Source organism: Balaenoptera musculus, chromosome 5 (genome assembly GCF_009873245.2).
Source record: "Balaenoptera musculus isolate JJ_BM4_2016_0621 chromosome 5, mBalMus1.pri.v3, whole genome shotgun sequence".
Taxonomy (NCBI): Eukaryota; Metazoa; Chordata; class Mammalia; order Artiodactyla; family Balaenopteridae; genus Balaenoptera; species Balaenoptera musculus.
Window position 1 is genome coordinate 32,613,769 of NC_045789.1, and position 19,537 is coordinate 32,633,305.

Below are 19,537 nucleotides of genomic sequence, written 5' to 3' on the forward strand. Positions count from 1 at the left end.
CAGAAGACATTCATAAACAATATAGGTAGCAAAGGATTAAGACCAAGAATACATGAAGAACTCCCACAAAACAACAAAAAAATGAAAATTAATATTATGGAAACACAGCATTTAAAATTCATCAAATTTGCAAATTTTTTTAAACTCTAGCCATAACAAGTGATAAGGTGATATGAAGCCATGAGAATTTATACATTGCTGGCAAGAATGTAAACTGATATACCACTTTGGAAAAGGAATTGTATTACCTTGTAATGTTTAACATCTGCACCCTACAAATCATCAATTCCACTTCTAGGAACATATAGGGAGAGAAACTTCCCAATATATACAAAACGCATCAAAAATGCTCATCAACTGGTAAGCAGATAAAGTCATACCATGGAATACATACAATTGAGAAAATTGACCAACTACATTGGTCAGTATGGATGAATCTCAAACAATGATAAGTAAAAACAGAAAGTTGCAGGAAAATGCATTTAATACAATACCATTCATATTAAGTATACACATGAAAAATAAAATTCTTTAGTGTGTTGTCTGTGTGTCTGTGTGTTTGTATAGTTAAAACATAAATAAGACATAGAAATAATGAAAACACCAAATTCAGGTGAGTGGAAGAAGAGAGAGGGGTTGAAAATGGTAGACAAAGCAGTTGGGATAGGGAACCCAATTCCATAAACACTGGTAGGTACATTATTCCTTATACCTTTTTGTATGTCTAGGACATTTCATTAATATTTTTAAACAAAAGCTATACATAAATAACTAACTAACACCGGCTTAAGTTTAAAAAAAGAGAGAGATTAGTGATTCTTCCAAACCAGTTCTTTAACTGACTGCAACATGAGCAAAGGCAAAATTAACCAGAGCTTTTTCTGTTTAGTCAACCACCTTATACTACTAAAATAACTTCTCATCTTTGAATATTGTGCGCCACCTTGTGTTCAAAAAGCTTCAAAATACTACAAATTTCAGAGAACCATATCTTGAAAATGGCTACTTGAAAATATAAATTCCTTCATGCTGTGTTATAAGGTTTCACTTTATCAACTTAAGCACGCATGAAAATGACATTTGGAAAAAAACTATTTTGATAGAGAAGAAGTTGAAAATACTTTATATTTCTTTTTAGTTATTCCCTTTTTTAGTTGTTCACTTCACTTCATTTCCAGAGAATAATCTGCCTTTTTTCCTTGATTTTAAGTGTATAAAATTTTGTTGAAGAATAAAACTCAAAATTACAGACATTTAAAATGCTAAAATACACTTTCATTTTAAAAAACTTACCTTTGAATGTGTGATTGATAAGGTGTCTACCCACACACGCCAGCCACCCCACTCATATTTGATTGCATGGTAAAGTAGGATTCGGAATATGGCATATACCATTTCTGTTATCTTTTGCTCATCTGAATTCTTAGGATTAAAATAGCAGAGAGAAAGCATCCACTCTTGCCACACAGAACACTGTAGCAAGCTCCTGAAAATTGTAAGAGGACTTGGAATTACTTAAAAAAATAAATCACCTGAAAGAATTCTAAAAAAGTAAAAGTTTAAAACAAAATAAACAAAACAACCAGCTTTATTATGCATTGAAAACAATTAAACAATGTGGTATTGAAAGCTCAATTAACTGTATGGTACATTACTTGTATACCTTAATGAAAAAAGCATATAGAAAATTCATTTCATGGGATTTAAAGTAATTTTTCTTAGAAAAAATGGGCTTATTCAAATCTAGACTTCAATATTGCAAATAAATGCTTTCTGATCCTGCTTACCTTCTATTTTCTCTGCTGTTATTAAAAAGTTTAATCATGTCAGAAAGAAAGGCTCTGCGAACTTCCATGCTCTCTGGGCACTGGGGAGAATTTCGAAGTAGGGTTGCAATTACTTTCAGTATCTCTGTAAGACAATTCATAAACTAGTAAAAAACAAAACATTACAAAAAATTCATAATGTAATATCATCAGTATATTTCAATTTCTTTCATTTCCCTGACATAAATGTCTACTGAAAACATCCTCTTCTGTGTTATAAAAAAAATCAATTGCAGCCAAGACTGACAATACATAGAAAACATCCATAAACAAGAAAGGGATTTTTTAATTTCGTCATTAGAATGTGTAAAGCTAAATTTTAAAAGGTTATAATAAATCAAATTAAATTATAAACGATTAAATGATGGTAAAATTGCAAACACCTCTCCCTTATCTCTGCCAGTTAGTAAAACTGACCTTAAAAATATATGTATATAATCAAAATCTCAGAAAAAAGAGAATAAATTCTCAGCTTCTTCAACAAAATATATACTATGCACATACTCTTTCCTTTATCATTGTGAATTTTAAAAGCTATCAAGATTTGCTTCCATAATTCTAAATCTAAAATTAGATACAAAAAAACAAAAGGAAATTAAAACCTATTTAACACCCCGAACAAATAAAACTGCTACCATAATGGTCTTAAATATAATGCTGTATAAATTTCTAGTACTAACTTTAAGAAAAGAAATTCTTTTAATACTGAGATACGGAACTTTAAGGAAACAAAAACAGCTATAACCCTGAATTTAAAATTAAATAATATGTCAAAGTTTTACCCAATTAAAAATTGAGGAATTCTAAACCAGCATTTTGCCAAGGTTTTTGGTGATTCTGAAGCACCAAGTTCAAAATATCAGATATGAAGTTACTTTATAATAAATTTAATGATATTTTAGGAGCAATTTCTGAATTCTTCTAATGACAAATTCAAATTTTCTCTACCTGCACAATGATTACAAAGATGATAATCATAATAATGATAATGATGATAATAATAGCCACTAATTTTGAGGATATACTATTGTGAGACACAATATTTAAGAAAATACAGGTATTAATACATTTAATCCTTATACAATGATAGGTTGATACTATTATTATCCCCATTTTAGAGACAAGAAAACTAAGGAACACCTAAATTAATTAATTTACCCAAAAATCACATAACTATTAAGACACGTAGACAAGATTGAAAAGCTAGACGTCCTATGTTTTTAAACACCACATTACACTGCCTACCTTTTCTGCCAGTATATTACATAGATAATATATTTTAAAATTCTTACTTTAATAAGTCATTTTTCCATAGCTACATAAAATATATTTTATATTATATATATAAAATCAAGGTATTTTCGGGACTTCCCTGGTGGTCCAGCAGTTAAGACTCTGCACTGCCAATGCAGGGGGCCTAGGTTCGATCCCTGATCAGGGAACTAGATCCTGTATGCCACAACTAAAAGATGCCACATGCCGCAACTAAAGATGCCACATGCCAACTAAAAGATTCCACATGCCGCAATGAAGATCCCGTGTGTCGCAACTAAGACTCGGTTGCCGCCAAATAAATAAATATTTTTAAAATAATAAAATAAAATAAAGGTATTTTCCTTTTTTACTCTCTAAAATAATGACATCACATCTCCCTAAAGGCTGAGAAAAATTAACCATGTGACATGTGTTTTTAAAATTAGTACTGAAATAGAGTACCGCAAACATGACCGTAACTCACCACACAAAAAGTAATCAAATTCTGAAACTCTACAAATCAGTTATTTTAATATCAATAATCTTAAAAAGCAAGATGAGAAATGTACACGTTTTATAAGTGCTTAAGAACTCTAAATATCAAAAGAAAAGACTGTTAACCAAGACTAAGTGCATAAACAATAAAGAAGATGGAAATTTTTCAATTCCAAACTTGGTATTCTTAACTTGACAGTAATTTAAGATGAAAGCTACCTCATGGTCCATGTAACTTAGCCTGACATCACTAAATAGTGCAATCAAAACTTTACCAAAAATCTGAACATATATTAAAAAACCAAGATCTTATGCATATAATTCTTCAAAACCTCTATATAAACATTTCCACATAACCTAAAGTCAATGTGACGTTATATTCAACATCAAACACAAATAAAACTAGTATTATATTAATGGCTATAATGAAATATTATTTGAACAATGTGTTTTCAACAATACCAACTTCAGGTTCTTCAGTGACTTTCCTTTTTAGTAGCAAAATCTACTTATAAAAGTATAAAAAGGAAGGGAGTGGGAGAAATGGGAGAAGGTGCTCAAAGAGTACAAACTTCCAGTTATAAGGTGAATAAGCTCTGTGTATGTAACGTATAACCACCTGGAGACCACGGTCAACTATACCGTATTATGTATCTGAAAGGTGCTAAGGGAGTCGATCTTAAAAGTTTTCACTACACGTAACACACAAAAAATTATAACTGTGTGAAGTGATGGATGTGTTAACTAACCTTACTGTGGCAATCACTTCACAACATATACATATATCAAGTTATTAGATTGTACACCTTAAAAGTACACAATGTTCTATGTCAATTATATTACAATAAAGGGGGAAAAACAAAAAGCAAATATCAAAAAAATAAATAAAAGTATGTTAAATACATACGAGGATTTTGTATCTTAACTGAAGAATCAGGATCTGGATGCTGTTTATGTATCACCTGAGTACAAATCTGTTCTATAAGAATCTACAGAAGTGAAACAATAGATTGTATTAGCATAATCACTGTATTACCATCACTATTTATGAACTTTAAGTACAACACTAAACAACATTAAGTATACAGTCCAGTATTGTCATGCTAAATATCTCTTGCATTATATGGAATAAATAATTTCAACACTATAACTCTACTTTTACTGGATTATAAAATGAGACATCGGGACATCCCTGGTGGCATAGTGCTTAAAAATCTGCCTGCCAATGCAGGGGACACAGGTTCGAGCCCTGGGCCGGGAAGATCCCACACGCTGAGGTGCAACTAAGCCCGTGCACCACAACTACTGAGCCTGCCCTCTAGAGCCCACGAGCCACAACTACTGAGCCCGCGCGCCACAACTACTGAAGCCCACACACCTAGACCCCATGCTCCGCAACAAGAGAAGCCACTGCAGTGAGAAGGCTATGCACCGCAACAAAGAGTAGCCCCCGCTCGCTGCAACTAGAGACAGCCCGCATGCAGCCACGAAGACCCAACGCAGCCAAAAATAAATAAATAAATAAATAAATAAATATTTTTTAAAAAAAGAGAGACATCAAACAGTCAATACAGTGGAGAAAATACTTAAACAGAGATGTCCACACTGCTTAGAAATTCACCAAATAATAGATTTATTAAGATGCAGCCACATTTCCTTTATATAACTACTTTCAAAATTGTACGTCAAACCTAAATGATCTTATTTCATCTAGACACTACCAACTCAGTTATACAGGTATTTTCATAAGAAATTAGGATGGTTAAATTCTAACTACATTCCTACCTCAAATAGGACATTATATGTGGTCATTGTGATTAAATTTGTCTGAAGCATGAGTCTTTCAGCTAGCAATGAAAACAATCCATGTCCAAGCATGACTTCAGCTTTTCTTCTGCAATTACATAGAAAAAAGAAAATCAAATGCAGAGTTTTATTATTCACTATTTAGTATGCATGCTGATGAAGGAGACACATAAATGTTTTTCACATTATTAACAAATTCCAATTCAATAATGCCCCCAATTTTCTTAGACCTAGAACTTATAAGGCCACAAAATCTTTAATAGAGAAATACAAACAACAAATATATAGGCACAATTAAAGTTTTAAAAAAATATGACTGGCTATGCCACAGCACAGCAAAAACTGTCACCAAAATCTTCAAAACAATTATTTATTAACTAGCTGCTTCTCTCCATTAGCCATGAGCTAAGCTCTACCATAAATAATAATCTAAAGACGACGAAGTAAAGTAGAAAAACAATGTGGAAGAAAAGGTAGAAGACATGCAAGAGAATTTTTAAATGAATACTGTGAAGATAAATATATCAATACTAAAATTAAACTTCCAAGCAAAACTTTAGAAACTGAAGGATCACAAACTTAATTCTGCCCCTGGGTTTATCAAATGTTTTCTGCAAATGGCTGGATACTATATATTTTAGGTTTTGTGGACCATATGTTCTCTGTAGCAACAAATCAACACTGCTGTTATAATGTATCAACAGCCATAGATAACAAGCAAATAAATGATTGTGGCTGTGTTCCAATGAAACTTTATTTACAGTCAGCCAGCTGGATTCAAAATAAAGATTACAAGTTTACCAATACTTTTCTACCACCAAAATTGTTCATTTTGGACAAACTTGGTGGTGTTCATTTCTGGTATAAGGAACAATAGGTAGGATATGAATATCTGCATTCAGCTAAGACAAAAGGAAACATGGGAGTTTCAGTTTTTTAGTTATACATATAGCAGAATACAGTATGTGACAAATAACCAGGTTACTATGTTAGCTTTATAGTATAAAGCAAATAATGATCAAGCCACCTGAAATGAAGTCCCTACCTAGATTTACCTAGAATTCAACTTATACAAATGTATTCTTACAATAAACAAAAAAAAGGGAAAATTTAAATAAAAACATAAACAATATACTCCTGTTCCCTACTTTATTTTTAACATGTAGAAATGGGATTAAATTTATATAGCATTTTATGAATAAAAATAAATAAAAGATAGACTAGAGGAACCGCAGAACGTAAATACTATTCCCAAGATTTATAAAATAAATATGTAATATACAACAGTCCATTTTAGATTTCATGCATACTCACTTTGGGGCCAGGTGTTTTAAAAAATAGCCCATTGCCTTGAGAGCTTGTACTCTGATTCCTTCACTTGTTGATGCCATAAGTTTATAGATAACTCTGAATAAATAAAAATTAAAAACAAATTACTATGAGTATATATTTCAAAAGTAAATACCTAAGATATACTCGTGTATATTTTTTCATATAGTCACATAATTTTAAACCTAACTTCAAGTAAGATATGGGTGAATTTAATATACATTTCTGACATTTAAAAACTTGTTTATCAACTACATGTTGTCTTCAAGAAACCTACTTTAAATATAGACACATATAGATAAAAAGTAAATGAATGGAGAAAAATATACCATGTTAATTTAACACTAATCAAAAAGCAAGAGCAGCTATATTAATTTCAGACAGAGAAGACTTCAAAGTAAGGAAAGTTATCAGGGATAAAGATGGGCATTACATCATGATAAAGGGGTCAATTCGCCAATATGACATAACAATCCTTAACATGTATGCACCTAACTATAGAGCCTAAAACTGTGTGGCAAAAACTGACAGAACTGCAAGGAGAAACAGATGAATCTATTATCATAGTTGGAGATTGCAAAACTCCCTTCTCAAAAATGGACAGATCCAGCAGGCAGAAAATCAGTAAGGACAAAGTTAACCTCAAAAATACCATCAACTGGGCTTCCCTGGTGGCGCAGTGGTTGAGAATCTGCCTGCTAATGCAGGGGATATGGGTTCTAGCCCTGGTCTGGGAAGATCTCATATGCCGTGGAGCAACTAAGCCCGTGAGCCACAGCTGCTGAGCCTGCGCGTCTGGAGCCTGTGCCCCGCAACGGGAGGGGCTGCGATAGTGAAAGGCCCGTGCACCGCGATGAAGAGTGGCCCCCGCTTGCCACAACTAGAGAAAGCCCTTGCACAGAAACGAAGACCCAACACAGCCAAAAATAAATTAAATAAATAAATAAATAAATAAAGTAGCTATAAAAAAAAAAATACCATCAATCAACAGGATATAACTGACATCTATAGACTACTTCATTCTACAATAGTAGGATACACATTTTTCTCCAGCTCACATGGAACATTCACCACGTAGACCACATGCAGGACCATAAAACACACATAATAAACAAATATAAAGATTGGAAATTATATAAAGTTTGCTCTCAGACCACAATGGAACTAAATTAGAAATCAGTAACAGAAAGATAACTGAAAAACCCCAAAATACTTGGAGATTAAACAACATACTTCTAAATAGCATGTGGGTCAAAGAAGAAATCTCAAAAAATTAAAAGTATTTTCAACGAAATGAAAATGAAAGTACTACTTATAAAAATCTCTGGGATGGGGCTTCCCTGGTGGCGCAGTGGTTGAGAATCTGCCTGCCAATGCAGGGGACACGTGTTCGACCCCTGGTCTGGGAAGATCCCACATGCCACGGAGCAACTGGGCCCGTGAGCCACAACTACTGAGCCTGCGCGTCTGGAGCCTGTGCTCCGCAACAAGAGAGGCCGCAATAGTGAGAGGCCCACACACGGGGATGACGAGTGGCCCCCGCTCACCGCAACTAAAGAAAGCCCTCGCACATAAACGAAGACCCAACACAGCCAAAAATAAATAAATAAATAAATAAATAAATAAATTTATTTTTAAAAAAAGATTGCAAATTAAAAAAAAAAAATCTCTGGGATGTTGCAAAAGCAGTGCTTACAGGAAAATTTATAGCACTGAATGCATATATTAGAAAAGAAGCAAGATCTGAAATCAATAACATAAGTTTTCACTCTAGAACACCTGGAAGAGAAAATTCAATTCAAAGTAAGCAGGAGAAAAATAATAAGTATTAGAGTAGAAATCAATAAAATAGAAAATAAAAAATCAATAGAGGGCTTCCCTGGTGGTGCAGTGGTTAAGAATCTGCCTGCCAATGCAGGGGACACGGGTTCGAGCCCTGGTCTGGGAAAATCCCACATGCTGCAGAGCAGCTGGGCCCGTGAGCCACAATTACTGAGCCTGCGCGTCTGGAGCCTGTGCTCCGCAACAAGAGAGGCCGCGATAGTGAGAGGCCCACGCACCGCAATGAAGAGTGGCCCCCACTTGCCACAACTAGAGAAAGCCCTAGCACAGAAACGAAGACCCAACACAGCCATAAATAAATAAATTTTTTAAAAAAATCAATAGAGAAAATCAACAAAACCAAAAGCTGCTTCTTCAAAAAGATCAATAAAATCAGTAAGCTTCTATCCAAGCTAAGAAAAAAGAGAAAGGATGTAATTTACTAATATCAGAAATGAAAGCAGGGCTATCCCTACAGAATATTAGTGCTACTGATGCTACCTGACTTCAAGACTTACTGTAAAGCTACAGTAATCAAGATAGTGTGGTACTGGTAAAAGAGTACACAAATAGATCAACAGAGAGCCTAGAAATAGACCCACATAAATCTAGTCAACCAATCTTTGACAAAAGAGGAACACAAGCAAGACAATGAACAGATATTCTTTTCAACAAATGATGCTGAAACAACAGGACATCCACATCCAACAAATGAATCTAGACACAGACTTTACACCCTTCATAAAAATTAACTCAAACGTGGATGGATCTAGAGACTGTCATACAGAGTGAAGTAAGTCAGAAAGAGAAAAACAAATATCGTCTATTAACACATATATGTGGAACCTAGAAAAATGGTACAGATGAACCGGTTTGCAGGGCAGAAACTGAGACACAGATGTAGAGAACAAACATATGGACACCAAGGGGGGAAAGCTGCAGGGGGTGGGGGTGGGGGTGTGCTGAATTGGGAGATTGGGATTGACATGTATACACTGATGGGTATAAAATGGATGACTAATAAGAACCTGCTGTATTAAAAAATAAATAAAATTAAATTTAAAAAAAAATTAACTCAAAATGGACCTCAATGTAAAATGCAAAACCATAGAACTCCTAGAACACAACAGAGGAGAAAACTTAGATGACCTTGGGTATGGTGATGCCTTTTTACTTACAACACAAAAGACATGATCCACAATAAAAATAACTGATTAGCTGGATTTCATTAAAATTAAAAACTGCTCTGCAAAAGACTGTATCAAGAGAATTAGAAGACAAGGCATAGACTAAGAGAAAATACTTGCAAAGGAAACATCTGATAAAGCACTGTTATCCAAAATATGCAAAGAACTCTAAAACTCAACAATAAGAAAACAAACAACTGGATTTTTTTAAAAATAGGCCAAAGAACTTAATAGATACCTTGACTAACCAAGATGGAGTAAGGATAATACAGCCTTTCTATCTTGTGTATTAGAACCACAACTATAGAAGAAACACGAAAAGCAACCTCCTAAGTACTCCAAAGACTAAACAAAAGTATGTGCATTGGTGTAGGGGAGTTAATACTTGCAGATTACCCATTTCAGAGGTAAGAGTCTCAATTTTCAATTTTCTTTTGTAAATCTCACCCATAAGTGGGTCCCTGTCTCAGAGTTCGTTTCTGTCAGAAGTTCAGGTAGCTAATATTCTGAGAAAAACTGTCCTTCTGGTTAGAGGAACTAAGAAAATGGGTCCTTATAGGCCAGAGAGAGTCATGAATAGGAGCAAACAGGAGAGAAGGATCATCAAAATCTGTGTAAAAACCTGCAAAAGCCCTAAACTGACCCAAGAGATGCAATGTATGGGGCAGACTCAGACCAGAATAATAATTTAATATTCTAAATTGAAAGAAGACCTGAATTATCACCCAATTCTCAGCCTAATCCCTGAGTAGTGCAGGTACAAGAAAAACCCAAAGCAAGACAAGAGAGGTTTTAAAAATGAAGTGCCATCAGAACCACCATCCACAAAGGACAGGTAGAACTTGCAGTCTGACCCTTCTTGCTAAAATAAAACAAAACAAAAAAAATCAACATTTGTTAACAGATCATAACAAGTTCCAGAGTTGATTTTAAAAAAAGATAACACAACATCCATGATAGATTAAAAAACACTTAATGTACAAAGAATAAAGAAAATGTGACAATTTCTCATGGGAAAACACAATGAACAGATGCTGATGGGATAGGCAATTCTTGCGATTATCACACAAAGATTTTAAAGCTATTATAACTATGCTCCAGAAGGTAAAGATAAACACAGTTTAAGTGGATCAGAAAATAAAGTTCTCATCAAAAGAAAGAAAGTATAAAAATTAACTATATTGAAATTATACAACTGAAATGTACAAGAGCTGAAATTTTCATGATGGGCTCAACATCAAAATAGAAAAAAACAAAGAAAAAGTTTATAAACTTAAAGATCAAGTTTATCATACATGTCAAATTTCTTTATCAATAGAAAGTATCAAATCTGAAGAACAGAGACAAAAATGATTGAAATAAACTAAAAAGAAGCTGAAGGAGATGTGCATTAAAACCTCTAATATTCAAGTCACTAGAAATCCAAAATGAAAGAGAAAGATACACCTGAAACAAAAAAATATTTTAAAATAAGAGCATAAAACTTCTCAGACTTGGTGATAAAAACAAAGAAAATGAAATTTCGGGGAGTATGGTTGGGGGAGAATGAAAGAACGTGTCCTGAAAGCAAATATAAAAATCTAATACATTATATTTAGCAAAGAAAGATTTGATTTATCATGGGTTTCTTCTTAGAAATCATGGAGGCCCGCAGACAGCGGGAAAATAGTTTAAAGTATTGAAAGAACAAAACTAGAAACACAGAATTCTACATGCAGCAAAAATATCCTTGGGCAAACGGCAAATAAAAGCATTTTCAGAAGAAAAACTAAGAAATCATGTTTCCAGCAAAACTACTAAACAAGAAATGCTTCCTTCACGAATTAAAAGAATTGTAGATGTCTGAATAAACATAAGTTTTTTCTCCTCTTAAATTCTTTAAACTACATATTACAAGTGAAATTAAAAATTATAACATTGTCTAGAGAGGCTTATGATGCATTAGATACAAAAAGGAACAATGGTGGAGCTTAAAGGTATCAATATACTTGTAGTGGTTCTATATTTTATTTGAAGACGCAGAATATTAACTCTAGGTATACTGTGAAATCTCTAAAGCAGCCAATAAAAATTTACACAAAGAGATAGATCCAAAACCTAATAGAAATTAATTTTCAAAGAATTCTAAAAGAATTCAAATACAAAGCAAAGGAAAAACAAAGGAAAAATTATACTGAGACAAATAAATAATAAAACACTAGATGAAAATAAAGCTATATCAATAATTACATTAAAAGTAAATAGTCAAAACACAATGAAAAGACTAAGTGTCTCAGGGTACATTTTAAAAAATAAAACATCCAACTACACTGTGTGTATCAGTCATTGCTTTCTATAGAAGGAGAACCAACAGGTTGTGTATATACACAGAGAGAGACAGATTTATTTTAAAGAACTGGCTCACACAACTATGGAGGCTAAGTCCAAAATCTGCAGGACAGACAAGTACTCTGGAGATTGAGGAAAACACAACCCAAGTCCAAAGGCATTGTGTTGGCAGAATTCCTTTTTATTTTATTAATGCCTTCAACTGATTTGATAAACCCACCCACATTATGGATGGTAACCTGCTTTACTCAAGGTCTGCCAACTTAAATGTTGACCACATTCAAAACATGATTTCACAAAAATATCCAGGATAATGTCTGACCAAATATCAAGGAACTACGGCCAAGCCAGTTGACACAAAATTAGCCATCATACTGTGTACATAAGAAATTCAATTAACTATAAAGATATAGATAAATTAAAATGGAAAAAAAGATATACCATGCAAACACAGAGCAAAAGAAAGCTGGATTAGCCATATAAATATCAAACTAAGTAGATTTCAGATCAAGAAACATTTCCAGGTGGAAAAAAAGGAAAAAACATAATTATAAAAGCATTAATTCCCCAACAAGACATAAAAATCCTCAATATAGATACACTTAATATCTGAGTTAAAATACCTAAGCAAAAAATGATAAAAATACAAAGAAAAAAAAGAGAAAAAAGCATATTTATAGTCAGAGATTTCAATAATCGTATCTCAATAAATGACAGAGCAAGTAGACAAAGAAGCAGTAATGGCACAGAAGATTTGAAAAACGGTATCAACCAACTTAGCCTACTTGACATTTATAGAACACTCCATCCAAAAACATCAAAACAACATCAAAATACATGTACTTTTCTGGTGCGCATGGAACATTTACCCAGATATACTATATGCTGGACCATAAAGCAAGTCTCAATAAATTTTAAAGGATTCAAGTCATACAAAGATCCTCATAGACCAAAATTAATTAAATTAAAATTCAAACAGGGACTTCCCTGGTGGTCCAGTGGCTAAGACTCCACGCTCCCAATGCACAGGGCTAGGGTTCAATCCTCTGTCAGGGAATTAGATCCCACATGCCACAACTAAGAGTTTGCATGCCGCAACTAAGACCATATGCAGCCAAATAAATAAATAAATATTTTAAAAAAAAAAAGAATCCCAAGGCCAAGTTAGCATAGGAAGCCCAGGGATTAACGATTAAAAACAAAAACTTCAAATTCAAACATTAAAAAGATCTCTGGAACACACTTCTAAATAACACATGGATAAAACAAGAAATGAAAAGGAAAACGTATTTCGAACTGAATAAAAATGACATTAAACTGAAAGTGCTTAGGAAGAAATTTAAAGCACTAAATACCTATATTCAAAAAGAAGAAAGATCTCAAAACAGTGACAATGAATAAATTTGATTAACCTCTAGCCAGACTGATTTGGAAAAAAGAAAGAAGAAAAATTATTAGTGTCAGAAATGAGAGAGGTAAAATCACTACAGGCTTTTCAGATATTTAAATGAAAATAAAGGAACAACTTTACATCAATAAATTTGACAGTTTAAATGAAACAGACAATTCCTTGATAGATAGAAACTTACCAATGCTTATCAAAGAATAAACAGATAACCTAAACAGCCCTATATCTATTAAGAAAATTGAATTTGTAGCTAAAAACATCCCTACAAAGAAAATTCCACTCCTAGCTAACTTCACTGGTAAATTTTAGCAAACACTTCAAGAATAAATAATAATAATTCTATACAAACTCTTCAAGAAAATTAAAGAGTAGGGAATATTTCCCAAATCATTCTATGAGGTCAGCACTTACTCTGGCATTTAAATCAGCCGACTTTGAATATAACAAATTACCCTTCATAATGTGGGTGCCTCATCCTAACAGTTGAAGACTTTAATAGAAAAAAAGAAAGGACCTCCCTAGAGGAAGAGGGAATACTGCCAGCAGACTGCCTTTGGACTGAAACTGCAACATCAACTCTTATCTGGGTCTCCACCTGCCAGCCTGCAAATTTTGGAGGCTTCCACAATCACATGAGCCAATTCCTTAACATAAATCTCAATATCCCTCCCTCCGTCCCTCCCTCTCTCTCTCTATCTCCCTCCCTCTCTCTCACACATATGCACACACACCCACACCCTTTTGGTTCTGTTTCTCTGCGAATCTCTGAAAATACACTCCTTAAGTATAATGTATAAAGTCATCTTCTATCTTACAGAGAATGAGTACTGAAAGGTAACAAATAAAAACTTTGTAATAGAGGATTGATATGGGAAATTTATTATAACTAAATCAGTAAATTAGTTACTGTAGCTGATCATCCAACAAAGTAGCTGTTAAACTTTTGTAGCCCAAAAACCTTCTCATTAAATGAAAGATTTAAAACAAAAGTATTCTCTTTTGTTATGATGATTGTTGCAGACTGAATGTGTGCTCCTCAATTCACATGTTCAAGCCCTAAGCTCCACAGTGGCTATATTTGGAGATGGGGCCTATAAGAAATCAATTAAGATTGAATGAGGTCATAAGGGCGGGTCCCTGATTCGATAGGATCAGCGTCCCTATTAAAAAAAAAGACTGAAGAGCTTGCTCTCTTCTCTCTCTCTCTTTCTGTTCGTGCACACACACAAAAAATCATGTGAACACATAACAAGAAGGTGGCTGTGTACAACCCAAAGGGAAAGCCCTCACCAGACACCAACCCTGCTGGCACCTTGATCTTGGGCTTACAGTCTCCAGGACTATGGGAAAACAAATTTCTGGTGTTTAAGCCACCTGGTCTAGGGTATTTTGTTAAGGCAGCCCGAAGAGGACTAATACAATGATGATCTGGGATTGGGGTTGGAAGAGGTTATGTTTTAAAGGGAAGATAGAGATCTTCTCTTGGATCACGATTGAATATTTTTGTTTTAGGACCTAAAGATAAGTCTGCTGAAGAATTCGACCTTACAATAGCAGTATAATAGCACTAACCATACAAAATACTGGAATGATTTGCCTGATCTGTCCTCACATACTAAATAGTAGTAACACAGCCTCTATATTTAAAGATCTTTTCAAAAAATGTAAGACATGAAATAAAAACCTCTTATATCTTAAATCATTTTATAAGATCCAGTAATAATTTTCATATCTAAGAATCTGTCATTTCCAAACTGATCTCTTCTATTAAATATATTAAAATTCTTGAAATGTTAAACTCTTACCGTAACCCATTCCTTTGGTCAAAAGCAGGTATCATAGAATTAGGATGTTCTGACATTAATGCAACAAGCAGCTGTAGGACATCCATTAGATTGTCATCCTAAAATTATTTTAGAATTTTTTTAAATAAAGAAAAACAACTTATTTGAACAATGACTATTTCTCAAACAATGAATTTTAACTTAAAAAAAAGTAAGTAGACATCTATATGAATCCACTTTTTTTAAGCAAACATTCTTTATATACAAATATTCACCTGCATAACTCAAAATACACAACACCAAATAGTCAAATAATTTCTTAATCAAAGATATAAAATGTCTCTTATACTGTATCAAGATTTCCTAAAACATATTCCATTGATATAATAGATACTGATTTACAGATTTTTTTTTTTTTTAAAGGAAGGATTATACAGCAAGAAATTGGGCAGGGGGGAGGAAGAACAGGTTGTTCTTTTTATTAAAGCAAGACATATTGAAGCTTTAATATGCTAATAGATGTTGTGATATGGTAGTAGTGCTGGGGACAACATACTGTGTATCACTTTCTAAACGTATTTAACTAGGACCACTTTGTGCACTAAGCCTCTCAAGAAACTAGTTCTGAAAGAAGACCTTTTGGGAAATGATAACTGGATAGTTCTCTTATATTATCTGTTGTCAGTATTAAAGATATAGATGATCAATAAATGCTTATTGTGTCAACATGCTACTGTATATGGTATAATTTGATAACATTTGCATAACAGCACAGGAGCAAGCACATATGAGTACTGAAATCTAAAAATTTCAGGAAAATCCTTTACAACCTCTGTTGCATATCATTAGGGCCTATTTGGGCATTAGAAATCCAAAAGACTAAAGGGAAGCAGCAGTTAGTCATCTCTATGGTGCCCTGCCTCCAGGTTTTCATTCACTGCTTTTGAACTTTTGCTGTGGAAGCTACTTGAATATTTAATTTTCAATATGCTAAGTAAATGATCTAGAAGTAGGGCACTGAGCCTTTGGAAAACTGTTATTTGAAGGACCTGAAAAATCCCTGATTTAATAGTTTCAGAGAAAACAGAAGATCACTGTGACTTCCAGTTTCTCTCTTATGAAATATTTTGGTCCCTAAGGGTCAAGAAAATCTAAAAATAAAATAGAATATCCTACTCAAGAAGAAAAAGAAATCACAATCATTAATGTTTGAGTCAAATATGATCCAATCAAGAAATTTAACCCATTCTTTTCTGCCCCACTTAACAAAGATAGGTCCAAACCATATCTCTCATTTATTAATGATTTTAAAAGGCACTATTTCATGCTGTAACAAATATGTGAACTCAGAAAAAATGAATTATAACACAGGAATGTAAATTATCATATAAATGTTGTGCTTTATATGAAATTAATTTCAGATTCTACTTATTTAAAACATGTTTAATCAGATTATTTATTTAGACTACATCTGGCATATATTACATTTTTGCAATGCTAAAAAATAAAGGAAAAAACTCCAGACATTTCAACCTATTTATTTTCAACCATATAATTTTAAATCAACCATAAATGAGTTGTTTAACTTAACGGTATTTGATTATACAAAATCAGTGGGAAGACTGTTATGAATTTAAAAATCCAATCATTTTTAGTCATTTTCATTATCTATTTTTCCATTTCTTACACTGGTTCCTGGAAATAAACTGAAAGTATTCTTTGGTACAGTTTATTACTAGGTCAATGAGATCTAATTTTAACACTTTTTAAAAGCCTTTCATGATTATTCACAAAGGCATCTTGTGGTAATAACGAATATTTAAATGAAGATTGCTAACATTTAGTTCCTAGATACATTTACTCTCCATTATAGTTACATCATTAATGAAAGATTTCTTTTAACTATTTTACTTTTAAAAACGCGCCTAATGCAACTTCAAAAAATAAAATCCCAACATATAAAATTCAAATGTTACCTCATGCATAGTGAGTAGATAATTAAGAATGGCCTGTAGCTCATCTTCCTTTACTCCAGAATCCTTTAAAAACATAAGACAAGTATCTTATGCTTATATATATAAAACATTTTTGAAAAGGGAAATTATACACACAGATTTCTCAACTTGGTGAGTTGCTATAAGTATAAAAGATAATGTAATATAAAAATCTAAATTTAAAATAAAAATTCGGGGAAGCACTAAAGACATGCAGTATGCAACACAGTGTACAAGTCAAAAGAGATCAGACATCAGTATCCTGTTTTTGGCACCTTATATGATAACCTATCTGGTAAAGCTTCAGAATCCTGACATAAGCAAAAATAATAATTAAGAACAAGTAAAAGGGTATTACTCAATACCTATCACTCCTCTAAATACAGAAGACAATTTTTCTGTTTATTTTCTTCTATTAAATTTGGACAGTAAAATGAACAGTTTCTAAAATTACCAAGTTAAAATGTCAGGTACTAAAAATTGAGTAGTAATTTCACTGGGAAAAACACTGTACTTTTAAATATGAATGCATTATAAAAATTTTCAAACTACTGTATTATTAATCATAAAACAAAGCTGAAATCTCAGAAAAGAACAATAGGAATTAGGAAACAAAACACACTAGGAAAGAATAGAAACAGGCAATTTAAAGGTTAAATTTTTTAATAAATGGAAATAAGATATCTGATTCTGAAAGATATACTAACAGGTCCATTTACCATAATATTATGTGACAGCTAATAAAGCATTAAACTGTAAAGAATAAGAAATAAAATGATATAGGAAAATACTGAATAAAACACTGGCAACAAATATATTTATATATTGGCATCTTATAAAACCAAAACACCGTCCTTAAAAATAATATTAAATTTTACTTTACCGATAGTAGAATGAAATGGGACAAAATGTAATCATTTCTATCTGGTACATTTATACAGGAAAACTATTTTTCAAAATCTGAATGTCAGGTACAAGGAATCTCTAAAATTGAAACCTCCTTGAGGAGCTCTGTTGACTACTGCATCACCAGTTCTAAGAATAGTAGAAGTAATAGAAACTCAGTAAATATTTGCTGAATGAAAGAATGAATACACTTGAACTCCAACAGAAATTCATATAACACATATTACGATTATCAATTTCTAATTCTGCATTAATGTTTATCAATTATATGCCTAAGGAGAAAAAACAAACAAGGAAATAAATATCTTTCAAAGTTTTTTCCACTGTGTAAATGTATTAACAGAGCAAAGAGTAAACAAGCCAAGATTGTATTTTATGTGAAATTTTAAGTTCAATACACACATGCTATAGGGTAAGAAATATGAACTCACCTTCATCACTAATTGCTTAATGAACATCAACAAGAACGCTCGTAGAGAAAGCATTTCTTTTTGATTAGGTCGTGGTCCATCTTTTAAAAAGACAAACACATACACACACACTGAGTATTTCAAAAACCTCAAAGTTAAGTATACAATTCTCATTCCCAATAGTTTTTCCACCTATTTATAAGAAACATAAAGGTCAGTTTCCTGAAGAGTTTAATGCCTCTAGAAGGATGAGTATTCAATCTCACATGCAATTGTATATACAATGCTCCAAATGTACAAAATGGGTTATGTAGAAACCACAATGAAAATGTTTGTTTTGGGGTAAGGTCAAAGGAATTTTAAAACATAAAAATGAGGTAACAAATTTATATTTAGTTTTAAAAGACTCTCTTGGAATGTTACTATGGTAACATAAGTTTACAAAGAAAAAAGCAAAAGAAAATCTAAACTTTATATGTGTATTTAGTATGAAAACACTTTTTTCTATTGTTACCATTGTATAAGCTAATACAAAAAGCTCAAAGTACACCTCAACACAGTATCATTCATGAAGAAGGGAAACATTGTGTTGACCTCCTCTGACATCTCCTCCTCTTCTTGAAAAAGTGCTTGGTCACACATGGCTCACATTAAAGTCAATTTTCATGTCTCAAACATACAATTCCCAAGTAGAAAGCTTTTGAAACCAAACACCCATTGTCCTAAGATCCTAATTTAGGTACTTGTCTGCCTCATATTTTCTGCAATTTTCCCCCCACTAATCACTATTTACAGCTAGTTCCTGGACCACCAAAGCATAGGACCACCATGGCCTTGAACAGATCAATTAAAATAGGAAGAAAATTGTTTAAAATTTGTTCCACATGACAATTCTTAGACAAAGAATAGGTTACAGAGTTACAATACAATCGCAAAGTTTGTGCAGCTCTCTCACTTGAAGTATAAGACTTTCCCAAGGTCACTAATCA

The 19,537-nt window shown here is 32.9% G+C and overlaps 1 protein-coding gene and 1 non-coding gene across 5 annotated transcripts in view; one reads left to right on the forward strand and one right to left on the reverse strand.

Moving 5' to 3' along the window:
• The window catches only part of LRBA (LPS responsive beige-like anchor protein), a 745,100-nt gene that overhangs the window by 595,676 nt on the left and 129,887 nt on the right, over window positions 1–19,537 (reverse strand). For all 4 annotated transcript variants that reach the window (XM_036852028.1, XM_036852030.1, XM_036852029.1 and 1 more), the window contains exons 15-22: window positions 18,570–18,649; window positions 17,215–17,277; window positions 15,260–15,357; window positions 6,696–6,788; window positions 5,361–5,469; window positions 4,483–4,564; window positions 1,788–1,911; window positions 1,294–1,486 (exon numbers count right to left, since the gene is read on the reverse strand). In XM_036852028.1, the coding sequence (XP_036707923.1) occupies window positions 1,294–1,486; window positions 1,788–1,911; window positions 4,483–4,564; window positions 5,361–5,469; window positions 6,696–6,788; window positions 15,260–15,357; window positions 17,215–17,277; window positions 18,570–18,649 (842 nt within the window). The remainder of the gene's footprint in view (window positions 1–1,293; window positions 1,487–1,787; window positions 1,912–4,482; window positions 4,565–5,360; window positions 5,470–6,695; window positions 6,789–15,259; window positions 15,358–17,214; window positions 17,278–18,569; window positions 18,650–19,537) is intronic.
• On the forward strand, window positions 3,196–3,268 carry TRNAG-GCC. The gene has a single exon. It is a non-coding gene; the product is annotated as a tRNA-Gly (tRNA).